The sequence below is a fragment of the Cariama cristata genome, unplaced genomic scaffold (assembly GCF_000690535.1).
Source record: "Cariama cristata isolate BGI_N322 unplaced genomic scaffold, ASM69053v1 scaffold8052, whole genome shotgun sequence".
NCBI classification, from domain to species: Eukaryota; Metazoa; Chordata; class Aves; order Cariamiformes; family Cariamidae; genus Cariama; species Cariama cristata.
In genome coordinates this window covers 14,577-36,613 of record NW_009604386.1, presented here as the reverse complement: position 1 = coordinate 36,613, position 22,037 = coordinate 14,577, and the positions used below count along the sequence as shown (strand labels likewise).

Sequence of the window (22,037 nt, the reverse complement as noted above, 5' to 3'; positions counted from 1 at the left end):
TACTGCTTATCTTCAGCCAATTTAACATTTCGTCTGTCTTGTCTGAACTGTACTCTTTTATGTATCTGTAAGCATGGGAGAAGATATTGTCACTGTTAAAGTCAGCAGCTTCTGAACTGCGTCTAGCTTCTGCTCCTTAATTTAAAATTTTATAAGAAATCTTGGAAGTGGTGTATACTTGAAAAAATCTGGACAGGAAGAATACCTGGGTGAACCCAGACTATCTGTAACCAACAGATGAAATACAGATAATGCAACCTTTACTTTACAACTAATGGATATTGCTACTTTGCTATGATTGCCAAGTTATAGAAGCAGAAACATCTTTTTCTTCTCTACTTAGATCACAGTTCACTGAGTGTGCAGTATCAATTTTCATGAAATAGTGAAATTCCTTTTGCAAATTCTTGGGAACAATGAATAGATTTTTTTTTTTTTTTTTTAATTAATGCAATCCATTGCCCTTCCTTTAGGACTCCTAGGCCTTCTGTGTAGTCTCACAGTCAATTGAAGCTTCACTGTGGTTGAAAGAGGCAGTTCTGCCTCCATCTAGCTCCTTTCTGTATGCTGGTATGTGTTTGTGGCTGCATGGTAAGCTGGATAAGGGAATCAATTCAGTTAAAAAAAAAAAAATTCCCCACCCTGTTAGTTACTTTTTAAACTGGATGGGTTCCACTATCTTTGCCAAACAGCACAAGAATGAAAAAATGGTTAGGGAAGGTGGCACCACTTCTGTAAAGCTGTTGTGAGACTGGGGTGTTAATCTGCTCTCTGTCATGCCTTATCTATGCTTGCAGTTTTCTTTAAAAAAGAAAAAAAAAAAACCACCACCAAAAAACCCACAAACAAAACAAACACCCAGCACCCCACTGGGTTCAGCTGCATCTTCTTAATCATTTATCTACTCTGTAGACATTAAGATACTGCTCCTGTCACTTGCATGTGTGTATTCAGTTTTTTCTGTAGTATTTTTCTGTGACTTAAGATTTTCACAGGCATGAGAGGCTGGTTCATGGATTAGTGCAATATAAAGTGATAGCTGTATGGTGTATGGGAAACAACTATTTTTCTAACGTTTTATTATAAAGATTATTACCACTTTGCTGGTTTTTGCAATTTCAGCTTCCAAACTACAAAAACTTCAAAGGAACCATTCAGGAACTTGGTCAAAACCAATATGTCGTCAGTGGTGAAATATTTGTGGTGGACAGAAACACAGTAGAAATTACAGAGCTTCCTGTAAGGACATGGACCCAGGTAAGTAACAGTGAAATACATTTACATAAAATACCAAAAAACTATGAAAAGTTCCTTATTAAATTATTTAATCCTACTTCCAGATGAACTTTAACACAATTTCTGATGATTATACATACATGGAAGGGAACATTCTTTTGTGTGCCTTTGTAGAAGATGGTTTGCTTCTTGTGCCATCCGCTGTCCATACTACAAAGAATACCTGCTTTTTTGCTGAATTAATGTTTAATTCCCTTTTTCTGTTGAGTGGACTTTCCTGTCCTTGTTAGATGCATCTGATGTTTGTGCTAGTCTTGGCCTGCATTTTGCCGGTTATACTGGTTCTGTAAATTATAACTGGTATAAGGTGTCATGCACAAAATTTTGAAATCTTATGTTGTTCAGTTGGTTTAAAGAATTAGGGTTTTTAAGAAGTGTTTCTGGTTTTTGCTACCCTGTGTTTAATAGGTGTACAAAGAACAGGTTCTAGAACCTATGTTGAATGGGACTGAAAAAACTCCAGCATTAATTTCTGACTATAAGGAATACCACACTGATACGACTGTGAAATTTGTTGTGAAGATGACAGAAGAAAAACTTGCACAGGCAGAAGCTGCTGGATTGCACAAAGTCTTTAAGCTTCAAACAAGTCTTACTTGTAATTCTATGGTAACTTTTTCATGTTTGGCTATCAGAATCCTTACTGTTGCTTGTTGTAAACTCAGATGCTTTTGTAGTGTACTTTTGGTACTTTGTATTGGACGGTGTATTGTGTATTTGAAATTGTTTGAATGGTAGAAAATGGTAGTGATGACAGATATGAAGTCAATGTGGATCAGCAAATCCATTTTAGTCCTGATGAATCTTTCAAACCAAATTAGACAGGCTTGGGGTGGTTAGTTTCCTGTATCTGAAAATTTCCAGTACAGCTAACCAAAGATGGTTAAAGTAGATCATATAAATAACTTTTTGCCATATTATAATTAGATTTGAGTTTTAAACTTGAGACAAGTTACATTTTCAAAATTGTACTTTATGCAGGACTATTACTCCTCTAATAGGACTAAATAATACTATTATTATTGTTAATAATAATCCAATAATAAGAATTAAATAATAATCCAATTATATTGTCTAATAGGAGTAAATGATCCAATGTTTCCATGTCATCACTGTCACCATCAGTCCTATTTTAGGTTGTAAGGTATAGAAAACACCATCCTTAAGCTGCTGAAGACATAATAGTGATGTATATTACTCATATGGCTTATTCTGCTTGTAGCAAGATGGGAGTAAGAATATGAGTAAATATACATATCTGTCTATTATGAGAGGGATTTGAATTGTAACATAATTTCTGCCAGAATACTTCCAAACAACCTATCTTTACAGAGACTGAAAAAAACAGGCCTTCTTTTCTGCTTTTTTTATGGCAGATACTACTTTCAGGTATTATCACAAAGCAAAAATACCATTACTGTTGCTATTACTGTATAAATCAAAAGCTATGTAAAAATACATTAAAAATTAATTGAAGACTATAGCATTGGAAGAGGAAAAAGGCTTTGCTCGATCCATTTTGTAGCTTGTGCTTGAAAAACAAATCTACGAAATCAAGGTGATAGTATTTCTCGCAGGTTTAATCAACCTTATGAACTACTGTGAGAATCTGCCTTCAGCTCGTTTAACAGATGAAAAAATGTTTTGCAGCTTAATCCTGCATTTTCTGCCTACTGAAATAAATAGTAAGGGCTGCTTTCTGTGTATGTGTAGGAATTAATCTGCCCTAGTGCAAGCACCTTAAAAAGTTATGCGAGCTAGTCATTGTTCATCCAGCTCCCAAAGAGAGATTTTAGATAGATGAATTGTCCTCTAGAGGGGCTTATTTCTTTCAGTTGACTATGGAGGGCGCCTAGGGTGACTGGTTCACCTATAAATGTCTAAACAGGAGATGGGCGAAGTCAGGCAGGATTGATTCCACCTGTGATGTAAAAATGATTTCTTACTTTGTGCTTGAACTTGAAGTCTGACAGTTTTCACAGCTGAAAAGTGGCAGATTTCACAGCTGAGCTGAAAGATTATTAAAGATGCTTTTCAACTGTTATGTTAAATAGTTGTGAATCATTAGGTGCTTGTGCTTTAATATTTAGATAAAATTAGTCACTCAACTGAATTCAGACATATTTCTCTATATAGCTGTCTTCCTGTTTGAATATGTTACCATAAATCTCATTTTAAACCTACTTGTAAATAAAATCTATCCAGCTATGTGCTGTGTGTAGTTCCATAGTAACATTTGAGTTCACAGGCTTTAAAATACCACTTTTTCTGTGGGGTGTGTGTATATGTGCAATAGAAATAAACTTGTACACAAACGTTAGCAAAGTTTGAGTTATGCACTCTCTCTCAAGCAGTATATTATGTATTTCATAGGTGCTATTTGATCACATGGGATGTTTAAAGAAGTATGAAACCGTGCAGGACATCTTGAAGGAGTTCTTTGATTTGCGATTACATTATTACAGCTTACGCAAGGAATGGCTTGTGGGAATGTTGGGTGCAGAATCTACCAAGCTTAACAATCAAGCTCGTTTTGTTCTAGAGAAGATACAAGGAAAAATTACAATAGGTGAGTAAATGTAAGTTAGAATTGGTAACAGTGGGTGAAAATCTGGAAATTATTTAAATATAGTAGAATGTACTTGCATGTAAGACATTTATTTTCATGACTGATTTTTTTCTTTTTCTTTTTCTTCTCCTCCTCCCCCGGTGGTGTGTGTTTGTGTGTCTTGTAGAGAACAGATCAAAAAGAGATTTGATTCAGATGTTGGTCCAGAGAGGTTATGAATCTGATCCAGTAAAAGCTTGGAAAGAAGCACAGGAAAAGGTAATAATCTGAAATCTCTGGATATATTTGATGCTGTTAACATTATAAATTATATTAATTTATTCAGATGTTTGTTTTCTCGTAGTCCCAATTAATTTATAACACACATAACACTCTAAAAAGATTATTCATTACTCCTTATTGGCTTCCATTTTTTAAAATACATTAAACTTGTACAGAAATATTATCACATAATATTGGTATTGTATTTGGATAGTTCTTAGAAAAAAAACTAGATAATACAAGTCTGGAAATGAGAATGCAGAGGATTGAATTTCTTAAGGTACCCAAATCAAAACTGGCAACTTGATTTCTGACTGGCTGATACATAAAATCCTGCATCAGTTGCCCCACAGATATAACTGATTTTCGCCTTATTAGTTATTTGTCATATGGTTGCAAAATATAATTACTTATATATAACTTACTCATCAGTTTTCTGTAACAAAACATAAATATTATAAAGCTATGACTTTTGAACTTTTTAGTAAATTTGACCTTGACCTATATTTATTTCTACTTTTTAAAAACCCAGTAGTTTTTTTTGTTGTTCCCAAAGAGAGATGTGACAGGTTTAATTTCATGCTTTACTATAGGAAGATGAAACGACTTTGAAAAGCAATTTCAGATTTCTGTCAGCTACCCCTACTGCTTTTGCTGTTTGTTTTCATTTCTCATTTGATTTGCTTTGCTTTTTTTTACTACTGTATTTTAACTCCATGCAGTGTGTTGTATTTTATAACAAAACTATTATTATGAGAAATTTTGATCCACTTCCAAACCACAGTTTGTACACTCAAGGCTTTGATAGTAGTTTTTGCCTGAAAGACTGCGCTTATTTCTAAAGAAACAGATATACATACATATCCCAAGGGCAAAGGTCTCAACCCCGTGAGATAGCTACGATGGTACCAATATTTGTAGCCAAAAGCATAGAAGGCATACAGCTAGCATCAGGTTCAGATTTCTTTTCTTAAATTAAATGATTAAATCATCCACCTATAGAAGGTCACAAGAACATGGCCTTTTGGAAAGATCCAGTAAAATGTTAACGTTATTGAATCTATGAGGGCACACCTTACTACTCTATGATGGTGCTTTAGGGCAGTGTTACAGTTCGTACATAGAGCTAAGATTATTAATACTTGTAATTGTGAATATTTCACTGTAGGCAGCAGAAGAAGAGGACCCACAGAACCCGAATGATGATGCTTCCTCTGCTTCTGGCTCAACTTCTGGCCCTGACTTTAACTATATCTTAAACATGTCTCTGTGGTCACTCACGAAAGAGAAAGTAGAAGAGTTAATTAAGCAGAGAGATTCAAAGGTTAGTACACCATGAAAGACTTGTTCTGAAATGATATCGTAATTACTGATGTGTCTAACTGTGACTGTTCAGTTTTGGTAGTATTTACTTAGTAACTTACCTTCCATTTACTACTTTCATGTTTTAGGAGAGAGAACTAAATGACCTTAAAAGGAAATCTTCCTCAGATCTCTGGAAAGAAGATTTAGCGGCCTTTGTTGAAGAGCTTGAAGTATGTTTTATTTTACATATCTTTCTAAAAATATGAAATTAAAATTAATTTAATTAAAAGCATTAATTAATTAGACATATTAAAATTTAAGCAAAAAATAATTAAAAATACCATATTTTTGGATTAAAACCAGATAGACCTTGAAATAGAGTGATAATAAAAAAGTTGGGTATTTGTGTTCCTAGTTGTGTTCCTCAGGGATTGTGCCTTGCATGTATACAATTTAATGTTTTTTCCAAGTCAGTGATAAAAGAAAAACTACCAGGAGAAAATTTGTTTTCAGATGACACAAAAAACTGGTAGTAGTAACTTGTAATAGTACTAATTATAGTAGTTCTACATGATCGAATTGGTTGTGAGGCAGTAAGTATCATCAAATGCAAAGCTGTACATGTAGGAACAAAGTGTGTAGACCATAAGTACTATGTGAGGGGCTCTTACTTTGCTTCATCAGTAACTCTGGAAAAAGGTAAAGTCCTGTTGGTGGATAACTTGCTGAGCTTCAGCTTTCAGTGTTGGCTGAAAAGGGCTGATGTAGTGTTTCGAAGTAACACAGGATAATACAAATAAGATGTTTGTTTTATTTCTCTGTGTGCTCGTGGTACAGCTGCAATTGGAAGTGTTCTATCCAGATGTCTGTATTTCAGCTAGATGTTCATACTATGAAAAAAGCTGATTAAAGGACTCGAAAATGTGCCTTAAAACATGATTCTAGAAACTAACTGCTTAAATTAAATGCTGAGATACTGAAAAGTTACATCAGTACCCAGACACTTACATGAGAAATAGAAACCTGATGAAAGATTTTTCAGTCTAGCAGTGTCCAAAAGTTTGTATTTATTTAATCTTGAATAAAAGTGTAGTTTTTAACTGTGCAGGGTAATGAAGAATTTACCAAGATTAAGTGGTTGGTTTTCCATTATTGGAAAGTGTGTTGCAATTCCAGTGAGAATTAGGGGAAGTCTTATGCTCCATGTAAAAAGGAGATGAATCTTAAATAATCACTGTGTTCCACTTTGTCCTCATTAAAAAAGAATGTGTTCCCCCCACCCTGCCCTGCCTTGTTTGTTAGAAAGTAGAAGCACAGGAAAGGGAAGATGTTCTGGCTGGCATGGTTGGCAAACCAATAAAAGGCAAAGTTGGTAAACCCAAGATGAAGAAACTTCAGTTGGAAGAGACCATGCCATCACCATTTGGCAGAAGAATAGTTCCACAGATTACATCTGCCATGAAAGCTGATGCCAGTAGGAAATTGCTGAAAAAGAAAAAGGTAAGTCAAAATTACTCTTATAGTTGGATTATTTGACTGCTGTATTTTTCTACTCTGGTAGCATAAATCCAAACCATTAGACCTCATTAATGCTGTATTTATACTGTTTTGCTGACCTAATGCACAAAGAAGTTAATATGGAATTTCTTTTACATTTACAAGCCTCTTGTGACTAGTTATTGCTCAGGTGTTTTTACTGAGATTTCTTCTTTCAAAGAAACATTCAACAAATGTCAATATACTAATCTGCTTTCATTTATTATCTTCTACAAGACTATTCCAGTTCTGTCTTGAAATATAAAGGTGTAATTAATTTTATTTTGCCTAACTTTTTTATATTTTTAGGGTGAAACTGATTCTCTAGCAATAAAAATGGAATTTGATGAAGAATTTGGTAGTGTGCCAGCTGAGGGTGGTGGGGATGACTCACTGAATACATCAGCCACAGCAACTAAAACCCCTAAACCTAAGAGAGAGAAGAAGGAGCCCGGTAAGATCATTACACAGTCATGGTTAACCTTAGTTGTGTGTACAAACTGGGCGTTCAATATATTTTTAATACATAGTGAGAAGGGAAATATACCACAATAATCACTATTTCATCTGATTTTCTTTCCTAAAGAGATGTGTGGAAACACTTGAAAGTATTCTGCTGAAATTTCTGTTATGTAAGCTGCTTTTCCGAGGGAGGTGGATCTTACATTTTCTACATTTGATTTTTCTGGGGGTCTAATTCTTTGAATTAGTGAGTAGAAAAATAGATTATTTTTACATAATTAGACTTATTCTGTGCAAACTGAAACTTCTAGTTTGCATGCTCTCCGGCATTGAAGAACATGGCACACACCTTCAGTCTGAGTAATAGTATAGATTATAAAACTTGATTAAATAAATATATTTTCCTATTGACATACTCAGTCATTCTGACTTTTAAAAAGTTATGCATGCTATGGCTTGGCAGATTAACCTATGTCTATGTTAGCTTTCCTTTCTTCTCTGCTAGTAGGAATTTATTATTATTGTTTGAGAAATATGTATTAACGGGGGGCAGCAACAAAAAAGAAAGCTAAAGACAAAAGTGAAGGTTTAAATACGAGTTGTTTTTTTTTTTAAAAGAAAAAAGGAATAAAAAGTGGTTACGCAAATACTTCTTCTGAGTTCAGATCTGGTTTTAATTATTCAGGGGATTATCCACCCTGAATAGATTAACTGAGTACAGTTATGACCGAGTTGTCTACATGCAGCTCAAATCTACCCTAGCTGAGGTTGAGCCAGAGCCAATTAGCCCAGCTTGACCTGAGCTTGCCCTGCAACTGACTGACGGCATTGTTACACCCAATAGGGTATCCTCTGCCTCCCACGTTAATTAGATTTTTCCAATAACTGTTCCCGATCATGTTCCCTGAATAATGGAAAACTGCTTGTTCTTTCCCTGCAAAACCACAGCAACCTTTTGAAAAATGGAAGTTTGACTGCAGAGGAGCTAAAACTTCAAATTAGAGACTTTTATGTTTTTCAGTCATAAATCAAACTTGTTTGGCAGCAGCAGGTCAGGTTCTGTGTGAAATCATTTCATCGCATTAAATTTTTCTCCGGGAAGGAGAAGAAAATTTACAACATTTAGAGGAGAACTCTTTAAGATAAAAATTTACACTAAATTTATGCATCATAAACGATTAGAAAAGATGAAAATATTTTTTTACGCTGACTGTAGTAAATGCTTGAACTTGTGGCAGGTACTAGGGTAAGAAGAACACCATCATCTACAAAATCCAGTGCAAAAAAAGTGAAGAAACGAAACCCATGGTCAGATGATGAATCCAAATCTGAAAGTGATTTAGAAGAGAATGAGCCTGTGATTATTCCAAGAGACTCTCTGCTTAGGAGAGCTGCAGGTACCCAAGTTTTCATGAATTGCGCATTGTGACTCAAAGTTTCAACCGCAAACCTACATTTTCCTTTGACTGTAGCCTTCCTTTAGGACTTTATCTCCTACGTAAAGCTTGCATTACATTTTCTTCACTGTGCAGTTAGTGAAAAAACTCTTTAATGTCAAGACCAGGAACTTAAGAGTTGATGTGAAAGATTTTGTAACTTAGTCCAGGAATCTTTTCCCTCATTCTAAACACTAGAATAGAAGTTACTCACAAAACTAGTGAATTATACAAGAAGTAGAAAAGATAATACCATTATAAACAAAAAAATTACTCTAATGCAATTATACTGTCAAATAAGACCCAAAAGCCCAAATGGCTAGTAAAAATTTATCAAAAAAATTCTGAACAGCCCATTAAAAGCAAAAATATCAGAGACTGAAAGTTTGGAAAATATATAAATATTTGATAGTTTAAGAAAAACACACAGATTTTTCTGGAAAATTGTTGATCAATTTTTCAAGCATTTGATTAGGAAGAATGTTTGAATGATAGATTCAAGAAAATGTTAGTTCTTAAGTGAAGGATTCTCATTCCTTAAAAGTACTTACACAGTGATGTCTCCTTAATGCCATTAGCTTGAAAGGTATCTGAGCAAGCCACAAGTGGTGTCAGATGTTTGGTAACGCTTTAAATTATGTCCCTTTTTATTCTTCCACACTCAAACAAGTTTCTTTTCCCCCAGTCTTATGTACTCTGAGGCAGGGATTGTTTAGTGACTTCCACTTTAATTTATTTATGTATTAACATAAACAATTATCTTGAAATGTGTATATCTATGATTTTTTTTTTTTTAAGCTGAGAGGCCCAAGTATACTTTTGACTTCTCAGAAGAAGAAGATGCGGATGATGATGATGATGCCAACAATAATAATGATTTGGATGAGCTCAAAGTAAAAGCCTCTCCAGTTACAAATGACAGAGAGGATGAGTTTGTTCCCTCAGACAGTTTAGAAAAAGATGAATATGACTTCTCCCCAGCCAAATCAAAGCCGTCTCCAGAGTAAGTACCATACCTCGGCAGTACTTAAACTGCATCTTGTAGGATTCTCAGTTTTCCCTCTTGTGCCAGTCTAGTATACAGAACTATTGAAAAAATATAATTCTCTTAATTTTAAATGCCTGAAGTTCATGACTTGAATAGTGATTTTAGGGGTTTGACTGCTGCAAGTATATACCAAAATGCTAGAAATGCTTTGTAGTGCTAAACCAGGAATTTAATCTCATATGGCTATTATAATGTCTACATACTTCAGTATGTAGTTAATGCAACTCATGTAATTTTTTGTTTCCTGTTTGGAAGTAGAAAAACGTCTCAAGACAAGAAAAACCAAGATTTTGGGAACATCTTCTCTTTTCCATCTTACTCTCAGAAGACAGATGATGGTGAGCTTGTTTTCACTGATCTATTTAATCTTATAGCAACTGTCATGGAATATATTAGGAAGTTTATGTAGTATACACAAACTTCACACAGTAGTTATAGAAGAAGGATGTCCAGATTTATAAAGGGGAAAGGGGAAGGAGGCTCTGATCCTTAGAGGAACAAAGCTTGTATCGTAGATAAGAAAGTCACAGTACATCCATTGCCTAGCTGTAGTAACAGAAGCACTTTTTTGAGATTAATTTTCACTGTAATTAATATTGATGATTTAAAATATGCAGTGAACAAATCTTGTTCTAAACATACTCTGTGATTGTAGATACAACAAAATTGGACAGTGATGAAGAGGATTCTGCTCCTGTGTTCTCATCATCTTTTGCCCCAAAACAAACAGAGAAAATTCCAAGTAAAACAGTAGCTGCTAAAAAGGGTACGTAGAGGATTGTCCTGTAAGCCTATCCATTTATTTAAAACTCATCTCCTCAACCTGTGCATTGTCTCTTCCCATCTTCTAAGTGGTAACTGCATTCATTTATTTTGAACTCAGTGAAATTCAGCATAGGATGTGAACTTCTTCCAGCTCCTTAATAGTATTAATTTCTTTCTTTCCACTGGCTACTGTAGTGTCAAAACTTAATACTTTCCACGTATGGAGTTGGTGTTCAGCCTTTGATTAGTTTAACTAATGGGAGGTTTTTACCCTCAGGGAGTAAGTGAAACCAGATGACCTTGGGGTTGATGATACTGTTCTATAATGGATCTAACTAACTTACTTTAAAAGGAAGGAGAGCAAGTGCAAAGGAGGAATCCCCAAGAAATATTTATGTCCTAAGTAGGTGGTGTGGTTTAACCCCAGCTGGTATCTAGGCCCCGCACAGCCACTCACTCACTCCCCCTCAGTGGGATGGGGGAGAGAATCGGACGAGACGGAAGAATAGAAGTGAGAAAACTCGTGGGTTGAGGTAAAGACAGTTTAATAGGTAAAGCAAAAGCCATGCATGCAAGCAGAGCAAAACAAGGAATTCATTCCCCACTTCCCATGGGCAGGCAGGTGTTCAGCCATCTCCAGGAAAGCAGGGCTCCATGACGCATAATGGTGACTTGGGAAGACAAACACCATCACTCCAAGTGCACCCCCCTCGCTTCATTTTTCTTCCTCAACTTTGTATTGCCGAGCGTGACACCATGCGGTATGGGGTATCCCTTGGGTCATTGGGGTCAGCTGTCCTGGCTGTGCCCCCTCCCAACTCCTTGTGTCCCCCCAGCCTCCTCGCTGGTGGAGCGGGGCGAGAGGCAGAAAAGGCCTTGGCTCTGGGTAAGCCCTGCTCAGGGATAACGAAAACATCCCTCTGTCGTCAACGCTGTTCTCAGCACAAACCCAAAACACAGCCCCTTACCCAGCTACTGTGAAGAAAATGAACTCTGCCCCAGCCAAAACCAGCACACAAGGCTATCACAGTAAGTTCCACTTGACCCAGTTGTTTTTCTTCTTGAAACGGAGGATGAAGAGCTCTCCTCAAACTTCAGAGGTATGAATTCTTTCAATTATTTGTCAGGCTTTTAGAATTGGTATCTTGCAGGATCTTACATCATGGAATTAAGGACAATTCCAAGAAGGGCATGTTTATTATTTGAATTTGTTTCTGCAGTTGTGCTTGGGTGTTTGTAGGAATAAGGGGTTTTTTTTCCTCCATCTACCTTGGGGAATATTGGTTTATCAGTTGTTAGTGCTACTTTTAAGAGAAAGGCTTGCACTTGTTTCTAAATGTGTGTTAAATATTATGCTAGACACTTGCCATAATTAATGGTGAAAATAATGGTTTTCCTTACCTAATAGTAGCTCCAATAGGTTATAAAATACAGTTCTTAGTACATGTTAGACTGGGGATTTTCTTGGTTTCAGGTCTTTGCCTTTCTTCCTGTATGTCTTTCAGATAATTTTCTTTTTTCTTGCTGCTCAATCTTCTGTCATCTAAAAGCATTTTTTCCACTGTGATACTGTGGCCTTTGTTTTTTAAAACTTCTTTTGACCAACTTGCAGCTGAACTTAATGTATTAATTCTTCGCAAAAAAGGTATCTCAAGGAAATCTGCAAGAAAGCAGGTAGTTACAATACTTAACTTTTACTCTCTTAAAAATGAGAAAAAACTATCATGTGTTCTATATTAGGTACCAGTGAATTGCAGCATCTTTTCATCTTCTCCCCCGTTGCTTCCCTGTTTCTAATCTTTTTCTTGCTGCATTGTGTCTAACCTAATTTGTAAACTGTTTGAATCAGCGTAATGTCTGAATGCTTCTCAAACACTTTCAGCTAGTAAAGTTCTGTAATACAATAAATGATGATCGTTTACAGAAATAGCTCATCTCTAACAGAATCGTCTTTTATGTTAAACTTCTGTACTGCGGTAAATAACATGAGAAATTGTGTATGCAGTAGCTAGGCATGGATGCAATTTAACGTTCAATCTCTTTCTCCCTCTCTGTTTTTTGAAGGCCTGGATGTGATGAGTTGTCATTAAGCTAACTTGAAACCTTAAAATACAGCTGTGATCTGAGTTTCTCATTAACCTTTACACTCACAAAATAGGTATAAACAGGCTCTCTTTCAAGCAAAAGTTAAATTTTTGCCTTCAGAGTAGCCTTAGGGACACAGTCTCCCTGTCGGTGAGTGACAATATGACAGGTTGCTTTCACCAGTTTTCGTCTCTTCTCCTTTGCCCAGATGAGACATGATCACAGTTTGACAGTGCAGTGATAACCTAGCATGCTTAGTTCATTGGTCAACTGGTAAATCCTTTTAGTAGTCTCCTTGATTTTAAGTCCATCTTCCTGCCCTGTACCAGGAGCCCCTTCAAAACCCATTTTCTGGTGGTGTGACATTCCATCCACTCACCTTCACACTGGGAATGCCTGTTGTGTGGCTGAAACAATTGTTCCAGAGTTGTTTGATTTTCTGTGACTTCAGAGCTTGGATTTGTAAGGATAGAAAACTGAAACTGAAGAACGATTTGTTGTGCTTTGCTATCTGTACAGCCACGTTTCCCTTCTCAATTAGAAGAAATAAAGGAATTAGGTATGAGTTCAGCTTCTTTTCAGACTTCGATCAATTTGAGATTAAATCTCTTGACGCCTGGTGTTCACTACAAAAATCAAGAGACTGCTGAGCTTGCTTTCCATGTGCTATTCGAGAGGTCTGTGGTTCTAGTGCTTTATAGTAAGCCTATGGGAAATCTGAAAAGCAGTCTTACTCTTTGATTGTAAGCAGCTGCTCACCTTGAACAGCCCACCTGTTGAGATTCTAGGAGTGAGACATACCCTTTGCATCTGCTGTAGGACTGATACCCTTCCTGGACTTTCTACCAAAAATGTGGGCTTCTTGAAAGCCTGTGTACATTGACTCTGCTGCAGACTTCCATGTCATGTCATGATACCTAGTGGAGAGCTTGGCTGAGCCGATTGCAGGCACTGTGCAGGCACTACGTATATAATCTAAGGTAGCGATTCGGAATACCACTAGAGTTCGTGCAGAGGGAGATGCATGTTCTGGAAGTCATGGACACTATTACTTTAGCCACTAGATGACAATTAAGAGGTTTGCTGTCCTTTGGACTTGGTCTTCTGCAGGCAGACTGGACAGGAGCTGACCAGTGACGACAGGCTCTGTGTCAAGGGAAGAACAAGTCTAGTGTTTGTGGCAGTGTGTCATGCCTCTATTCCATTCCCCAGTTACTGCCTTCTCGCCAGTTCCTTGTTTCTCAGTGAGAAGCCTGCCCCTTTTGTAACCCCAGTTAACAAACCAGAGGGCTCGGGGCCAGCTGAAGACAGTTGAATCTCACGGTGTATGTGCTGGGTCGTACCCGTCAATGGAGCATACCTGGCTTCTGTCTGGGACGCAGGTTTCACATGAACAGCATGAGGAACTGTGCAAGGCACAGTTAACTGGCCAAAACATACACAGTCCTGTAGGAGGATGTCTAAACCTTGAATGTCACCTAGATCTAAAATGGTTCCCTTTTCTACTAAGATTCTCTTGGTCACAATTTCTGCTTGTCATCTTTGAGTTGATGAAACTTCTTATGAATGCCCTTCCCTGCCCACTAGTCTATGTTTCTCATGCTGGTAAAGCTTTTTCTTGTATGAAGGACGGACTTCATTGCATAATGCAACCTAAAATCATGTACCTTCAGGTAACGCTGCCTTCTCCTTTACTGAGAACTAGCTACTTGCTTTTGGTGATGCTTCTAGAAAGTATTCCTTCTGCTTTCAGTTGCCGTGTACTTTTTTTCAGGCTTACTGATAGGTCTTTGTGGCTTACTTTTAGTTTTACTTTACGCTAATACAGCTGGTTTGTCCCAGTTGAGGTGATACCTACAGAGAGCTATTTCAAGTTGCTTTCAAAGATGGTTCCTGATTTCTTCCATCCTAAGCATTGTTGCTCCTATTCCTAAATCTTATCTGAAATGCTGCCATAACCGAAACCAACCTTTTTTTTTTTTTTTTTTTTCCATCTGTGATGCCAAAGACAGCTTTACTGTTTGTGTTGTCAGGCCCTGATACTTGGACTACCCAGTAGGTATTCTCACAAAAAGCTGGGAAGACGTAATTGTCTTTGTGCAGTGATTCTCCAGTGGGTAGCAGTTTAAAGCATCATAGCCAAAAAAATTTGTGGAGACGTGCTCTTGGTGTCGGAACATGTTCCACTAGAGATACCATAAATGGAAGCTTGAGCTCTCACAAATGTCCACATTCCTGGTATTTATCTGGAGTATTTGTACGTGTGTCTCATCATCTTTGAGGTATTCGTGGCCGATCGATAGAGTGTAGGTCAGTAGCATATCTGAGGTTTCTGCGAAAGACTGCCTCATCTACAGGCATACAGAGCACATTAGCCAGTGATCTTTTAAGGGTCTTTTCCCACCTAATGATTATGTGATTCTATCCCTTGTCCCCCATGGCGTCAATGTACTGACTTTTTTTTTTAAAGATGGCACGACTAGTTGCATAGCAGTAATTGACATTCTGTAAGAAATCCACAGATATGTCCCTTTCCTGTCCTTTCTGCTTTTTCTGAAGTTCCTTTTCACCGAGATGATTGACAGAAGTCAGATGCACTGTTTCTCAAATGCCTGCAGCAATCATGGGGAAGGTTGTCCTGCAGGTGTACCACTGTGAAGGCAAAAATGTCACAGGCAGCAAGCTGTATCTGTAAACACTGTAATGTCTCCAAACCTGTTTGTTTAAAGTAGCCAACCTGGAGAACTTCTGTTGCTGCTTTAGTTATTAGTAACCTGTTTTGTACTCAAAAAGATGAAAACATATTTAATCAAAACCACTGAGACTTGATGCACTGATACATCTCAAAGTATGACAAAGGAAACCTCCTGTTTAATCCACGCAGTTTTAGCATAAAAGCTGAAGTATGTTTTCCCCACGTGCAGAAACCACTCATCTTGTTTTAATACCTGCCATGTATGCTGTAATGGGAGTATCTAATAAAATTTAATACTTCTAACCAATACGTGAATGTAACATATTTAGTATCTCTAACTTCTAACAGCAAAACTAGATGTGCCCTCTAAACCTAAAAGAGCTCCCAAGGCCAAGAAGGTGGAAACTGTAAACTCTGACTCGGATTCAGAATTTGGCGTTCCAAAGAAGACTGCGGCACCCAAAGGTAAGAGTTTTGGTGCTGTGCTGCTCAGCATTCACCTCTGTGCTCTCTGTAACACAGGTTCACAATCATTTCTTATAAGGAAGCAGAACTAGTGTCTCTAAAATTAGAACCATATTGATTTATTAGTTAATTAATTAATTGCTAGTAGATTACTCGGCCGTGAGCCTTTTCTGTGACGATACACAGTGTACTGACTTTTCTTGACAAACAACGCCTGAACTTTTTATCTGACCTTCACTGTTGGGAATGTATTTAATAGCTCCAACCCCTTCCCCCCCCTTTTTTTTTTTTTTTTTTTTTTTTTTTTTTGTTCTACTGGCTACTGCTTATTTTCTTTGATCTCAGCTTTTTACAAGACAGTAAAATTCTGGTAGTAATTCTAGTAAGTAGCGATTTCTGGCTTTTTAAACCAATTCTTTGGTAGCCAGTTCTCAGTTGTCAGAGCCCTCACACCATGTGGTGTAATCGGAGGAGTCTGTAAAGGATGTGCCAGTGTCAATAGTTGAGGTTAACAGTAAGGTTACTAAATAGTAAAGGTGAAGTAATGCTGTGTAATCAGGACAGAAGGTGAGCGAGGACTTGAAGTACTGCAGAAGTCTAGAAGTCATTGAGCTAATGAAGTTTGTCCCTGTCTTGAACCAACAGCTTGAATTGCTAGAGTGAATGGTAACTTTGGAAGAGGCATAGAAGATTTAAAACTGAGAAAATGTACTGTATTTTTACTGCTGTTGCGAAGAAGCTTGAGTTGTAAACTAAAGTTGAACTTTACTATGCCTGCATGTTAAAGTAATTTCACTAGGGTTTTTTTTTTTAGTTTGCTCAAGTCTGGAATTTTATTTAAAAAAAAAAAAAAAAGAAAAAAAAGAAAGTTAAATCATATTCTGTCACCTAGGAAAAGGTAGAGGGGCAAAGAAAAGGAAAGCATCCAGTTCAGAAAATGAAGGTGACTACAATCCTGGGAAGAAAACACCTAAATCAACGCCAAGCAAGGTCAGTTCCATCTCTGCTCTTTTCTAACGGATTACTTTATTTTACATAAAAGGTACATGTTCTTCTTATAGATTGCTACTATGATAATGGGGGTTTAGGAAATGAGGTGTTAGAGGAGGTTTCCTTCAATTCTGAGTATTAAAAGGGAAAACGTAGACAGCATCACAACTGATCTGTCTTGTCTTTTTTCTAAAGAAATCCAAGAAGGCCGCTTTTGACCAGGATTCCGATGTGGAAATCTTTCAGTCAGGCTTTGCCTCCGAAACTGCCCCAAAGCCACGGACAGGCCGGGCTAGAAAAGAAGTTAAATATTTTGCAGAGTCTGATGAAGATGATGATTTTGATATGTTTAATTAAGTGCCCAAAGAGCACACAAATGTTTTCCAACAAATAACTTGTGTTGTCCTTTTGTCCCTTCTGTCGCAAACTTTTGTACATTTGACCTACTTATTTTATGTGATAATGTAATTGATGGTTTTTATTATTGTGTGTAGGCATTTTAACATTTTGTTCTTACACCTACAGTTTTATGCTCTTTTTTACTCATTGAAATGTCATGTATTTGTCTGGCTTGTAGAGATGTTCTAGACAGCTGTGCTAAAGCACATTTTAATTGTCATGGTTGCAAACAGCAAACCTGCTTTTTGAAATGAAGTTTAAACATTAAAAAATGGAAAACTACTCTGTGTGTGTGTGCGTGTATAGAATTTGGACTACAGGGACTACTTCTACACAGGTTTGTTTAGTTTTTTTTTTTAAAATAAATATATTTTATTCTTTGCCAGGAGACTCCATGGAAAAAGGTAAACAGTATATGAACATAGAAAGCATTGTTAAACAATCTCAATGTACAAACAGAGCCAGTGAAAGTACATCACAGACTTGCTAGAATATATAAAAAAAAAAAAATCCACTAGTGCTTTAAATGAAACCTAAGAAACTGACACTTTAAATCTGTTAACCATTCTACCACAGTTTTCACTCTGCTTCATGGTGATTTAACAAGGCCAAGGCAGCAGATTCTCTCCTTGTGTTTCTGGAAGTCCTAGCTGTACTTCCCTAGCACCAGGAAGCCTGGATAACCCAGCTGGTTCCTGGCAGTCGATTATTAAGGAAATACCCTAGACTCACCCATTCAAAAGCCGTAAATGAGTCTGCTGGTTCTCATCCCATGAAGTTTCCCTAATGGCTTGTGAACAAGTAAACAAAAACATGGTAACACTGAAAAGTGTTTCTGCCTTGGAGGCTATCATTACTGTAGAAATGTAGTAGTTAGGTAATTGTGTAGGCTAGGTCACCAGCCAGGTAAGAAACCACTTCTTCAAACTTTAAAGTGACATTAACAGTGGAACAAGTGACAGCCGAGTAACTGATCTAGCAGTTAATGCCGATACCGATGTCTTTTCTGCGAGTGCAGTGGGTTCTTGTATACTTTTTACAAGGAAGGAGAATCAAACTGAGGGCATCAAAGACAAGTTTTCATATTGAACTAAATCAGACGGTCCTTTCAACTTCCTTTTCTGGATGCGTACAGTAGTCCATTTCATATGGTTGGTGTCTTGGTCGTTTTAGGTATGAGAGACAAAAGGAAAGCACCAAACATCCAGTACAGAAAGTACAGCCATACATTTGTATGTACAAAGTCATCAGAAATGCAACCAGAATTTAAAGTTTGAGATCTGTCTTGTCACCATGCAATCTTGAGTGTTCAGAGGAAGAAACAGAAGCTTAACTATTTTCTTTTTTTTTGCATGAAATGGCTGATTTAGAGTTTCAAAAGTTTGCATTTTCTAGTTTTAAGAGTTTAAACAGCAAGGAGTATATATCGATACATACGAAAATTTCTTGGTCCTTGTTGAGTTTTTATCTATCTATATATATATACACATACATATATAGATATATATTAAGTCCAGAAACTAAGCAGCAGTAAAAATGTTTTTCTTGCTTTTCATCCCTGTACATAAGGTCTTAGGAATGTCTGAAGTAGCTGGAAAATGTCTTATTGCACCATAGGGGATTGACTGACACTGCTGTTATCCACCGAACTAGGCGAGATACTGGGACTGTGTTCTGCAGTGTTTCCATTTGAGGTTGGTGTCAGTGGTTCATGTCCTTCCGAGTTCTCCAGCATTTCCTGAATAAGAGGTGGCATGGATCCAGGAATTTCCATTTTCAATGTAATGACACGTTCTGCACCTTTAAAAAGAAAACAAAAAGTCCTTTTTGTTAGCACCATCAGTAGTGATTTCAGGGAATGTTATTTTAATGGATTTGGTGTCTCCTCCTATACTTCTTGCAGACAAAATTAGGTAAGTGAACTACTTCATTCATTACAAGAAAAAGGAGTTAGACGAGTACTCCTTAACAAATTCATTTAAAATTATGACATAGCAAGAGATATTACAATACAGGTCAATCAGATGAACTGCTAAGTTTTCATAGAAGGAACCAAAATGGCATTAAATTATACTGAAAAATTACATTAAACCGCGACCAGACCATAGAATAACAAAAATTCTGGCTGATTTGTGTTAAAGAGGTGAGGCGAACCCTGTAAGAGAACTGTGACGATGCAAGCCAGAGCGTTTCTTTCCTGTATAGAAAACTGTGAAAGAACAGTCAGCATTTAACAAACTATTGTTTTATAGAAGAACAAATTCAGGCAACAGGATACTTTTTTTTGTGAAGCTGCTTTTTGTAGTTTTCAGGCATCTCCTCTTGTGCTAATTAACCCCAAAAGTACACACAAACACTAATAATACTGGTTACAGCTGACTTAACTGCAGTTCGGTGTTCGGCCTTGTCAAGTGTAACAACGGGTATTTTTCTCGAGAGATGGCTTTGCAGGCTGGCATGTCTGGGATTAAACAAAATTACTACATAAATCCTGACTACTCAGCCTGTGAGCCAACAACTAGTACCGGTTTAGGGAAAAAACCAAACCACAAAGCCACACAATAGTGCCCGATGCTCCTAAGCTGCGTTGAGGCTTCTCGAAGGTGACAGGCATACCGGAACGAGTCTGTGAACAGGCGGAGACCTCGCAGTTTGCTCATAACTTGCACATGACATCAGCTCGGTGCTCCCAGAAAGCACTGTGCTTAGTCAAGTTAATAAACATGCAGTTACTGAGCGGTGAGGATCATAAACAGGAGTATTTTGGAATTATGCCTCAAATATTATACAGTAAATATTCTGTTTCACACCGAGGCATGAATGTTCTTTACATATCTTCCTGCTGATGGGAAAAAGATTTTTCTTATCAGGGCAATGTCGGCTATTTATAGCCATAAACCTCAGCACTCAAATACCTGGTCTAACACTTTGCATACAATTCCTGATCATCTTAAAATTTGAGTCTAATGGAATAGGAATCTGTGGTTTTTAAATGCGAAGGAAGGCAAGAAGAGCCAACAAAAGTAAAGAGAGAACAGTCTGGTTATTGAAGAACCATTCTAGAGAAGAGAACCTTTGGACAGCTTCTGCTTATCCCTGCTGCTGCAATGTGCGTGCTGGAGCGCCAGCAGGCTGTCGGCCACAGCGGTAACCCCCGAGGGGAAAGGAGCGCCGATGTTCACGCCTTAGCTGAGGAGCTTCAAAAATCATCGACAAAGGCAACGACCAACTTCCCAAGTGAATGGCTGATCAAAAAGCCTCTTAAATAACTGTTGGGAACAAAGGGGCAAGCTCCGTAATCAGAAAGAAATTAACACAGAATTACGCTGAGAGCTTCTCTGAAGACCACCTGTGGTCAGAGCAGTGCCGATGACCTGAATTTGGCCACGTTAAATGTCTGCTTTCTGCTGTTACCCAGTAGGTCAGCTGCAGTGCCAAGTGTTTGCGTCGTTATGCCGGTGCAGAGCCACAGCAATTTTTCAGGTCTTGCAAACTTCCAATTTAATACTGGGATAAGGGAACATGGAAGATGATCTCTCGCTTCAAGTCCCACGCATGTTTAATACTTCTCATGCCAGAGAAGAACGTAGTTGTAGGAGGAACTCTAGTGTATAAGGAGACGTTCTCTCTCTTTTCAGTTCGTGCTTACTTCGGTAATTGCTTTCAGGGATCATGTACCATCAAAGTCATTCTCTTCTAATGTACATCTTCTCAAATGAAACTCAAGACACACCCACCCCTCCAGGACATCACCAGTCTTTTGGGATGATTTGTTGTTCTACTATAAAACGTGAATGATATAATGAAATACTTTTGTCAGAATGGAAAGAAGAATCCTTCCTTGTGCATGGAATGTAAAGAGACAAAGCCATGTTCTCGAGGAGCTGCAGGGCTCTGGCAAAGAAGCAGGGAAGTGGAAATAGATTTCCCACAAGCAAGAACAGTAGGACAGGGCACCCCTAAATATTTTTACAGCTCAATACTGCGCTAAGTTTATTTTGTAGATTCAGTTGGATGGAGCTCGCTTTACTTGAGGGTAAACGGCAAGCTTTAGGTAACCTGGTAAATGGTTCTGTTTTAAGGTATTTTTGCTTCCAGCTCTGGTGTTTCCCTTCTAAGTTACTCTTTTGGTACTAATCTATCCAATTAAATCACTCACTTCTTTTTATAAACACAGCTACAGCTTAATCTAGTAACTTAGATTTTACATTGTTTAAAGTGTAACAGTTCAGGTTTTAATATAAAACAAGTGTATTTGAGTGATTTAACTGCTGTTTTGTTTTTTTTTTCCCTGAAGTCTTCTCAAATACCATGTCAAACAAAATTAGTAATTTTTTCAAAAGCATAAATCCAACCTACAGCTACAGCAGTACCTGTGTGCACAAGCTCATGTGCTTGCTTATCTATTGGCGGTAGCAAATCTGTAGTTGAGTCAGCATAGTAAGAAAGTGGAACTGCATCAACCACTGTAAAAAATAAGAATTGTAGCACTTCGGACTCTCTGTATTCAGGCTTGTACAGCCCCGAGACAGCTCCCCAGAAGTCTGGAGGTGACGACGTGTGAAACAGCCGGACAGGTCTGAAATGGGGTCTTGGGGAGACAGAGGGGCGCGCAAACAAAAGGAGCACAGTCACCTTCGAAGGCAGAACACGGGGCGTGCAGAGAGGCTGCCGACGTGCCGCTGCCTCTCCACCGCTGCTGCTTTCACAACAACCGCCCGGGCT

At 37.7% G+C, this 22,037-nt stretch overlaps 2 protein-coding genes across 2 annotated transcripts in view; one reads left to right on the top strand and one right to left on the bottom strand.

Annotated features, from left to right (window-relative positions):
- Positions 1-17,594, top strand: part of TOP2B (topoisomerase (DNA) II beta 180kDa) — a gene marked incomplete at its 5' end in the record, with an annotated part of 48,749 nt that extends 31,155 nt beyond the window's left edge. Inside the window, 15 exons of the mRNA XM_009695585.1 lie at positions 1,123-1,257; positions 1,705-1,905; positions 3,670-3,865; positions 4,032-4,123; positions 5,295-5,450; positions 5,578-5,661; positions 6,734-6,931; positions 7,277-7,421; positions 8,668-8,826; positions 9,664-9,868; positions 10,172-10,251; positions 10,569-10,679; positions 15,807-15,923; positions 16,816-16,913; positions 17,109-17,594. Coding sequence (XP_009693887.1) covers positions 1,123-1,257; positions 1,705-1,905; positions 3,670-3,865; positions 4,032-4,123; positions 5,295-5,450; positions 5,578-5,661; positions 6,734-6,931; positions 7,277-7,421; positions 8,668-8,826; positions 9,664-9,868; positions 10,172-10,251; positions 10,569-10,679; positions 15,807-15,923; positions 16,816-16,913; positions 17,109-17,270 — 2,139 coding nt within the window. The remainder of the gene's footprint in view (positions 1-1,122; positions 1,258-1,704; positions 1,906-3,669; positions 3,866-4,031; positions 4,124-5,294; positions 5,451-5,577; positions 5,662-6,733; positions 6,932-7,276; positions 7,422-8,667; positions 8,827-9,663; positions 9,869-10,171; positions 10,252-10,568; positions 10,680-15,806; positions 15,924-16,815; positions 16,914-17,108) is intronic.
- A 1,059-nt stretch (positions 17,595-18,653) lies between these two features.
- The window catches only part of LOC104158023 (retinoic acid receptor beta-like), a 15,167-nt gene continuing 11,783 nt past the window's right edge, over positions 18,654-22,037 (bottom strand). The window contains exon 5 of the mRNA XM_009695584.1: positions 18,654-19,112. Within this exon, the coding sequence (XP_009693886.1) occupies positions 18,916-19,112 (197 nt within the window). The 3' untranslated portion in view covers positions 18,654-18,915. The remainder of the gene's footprint in view (positions 19,113-22,037) is intronic.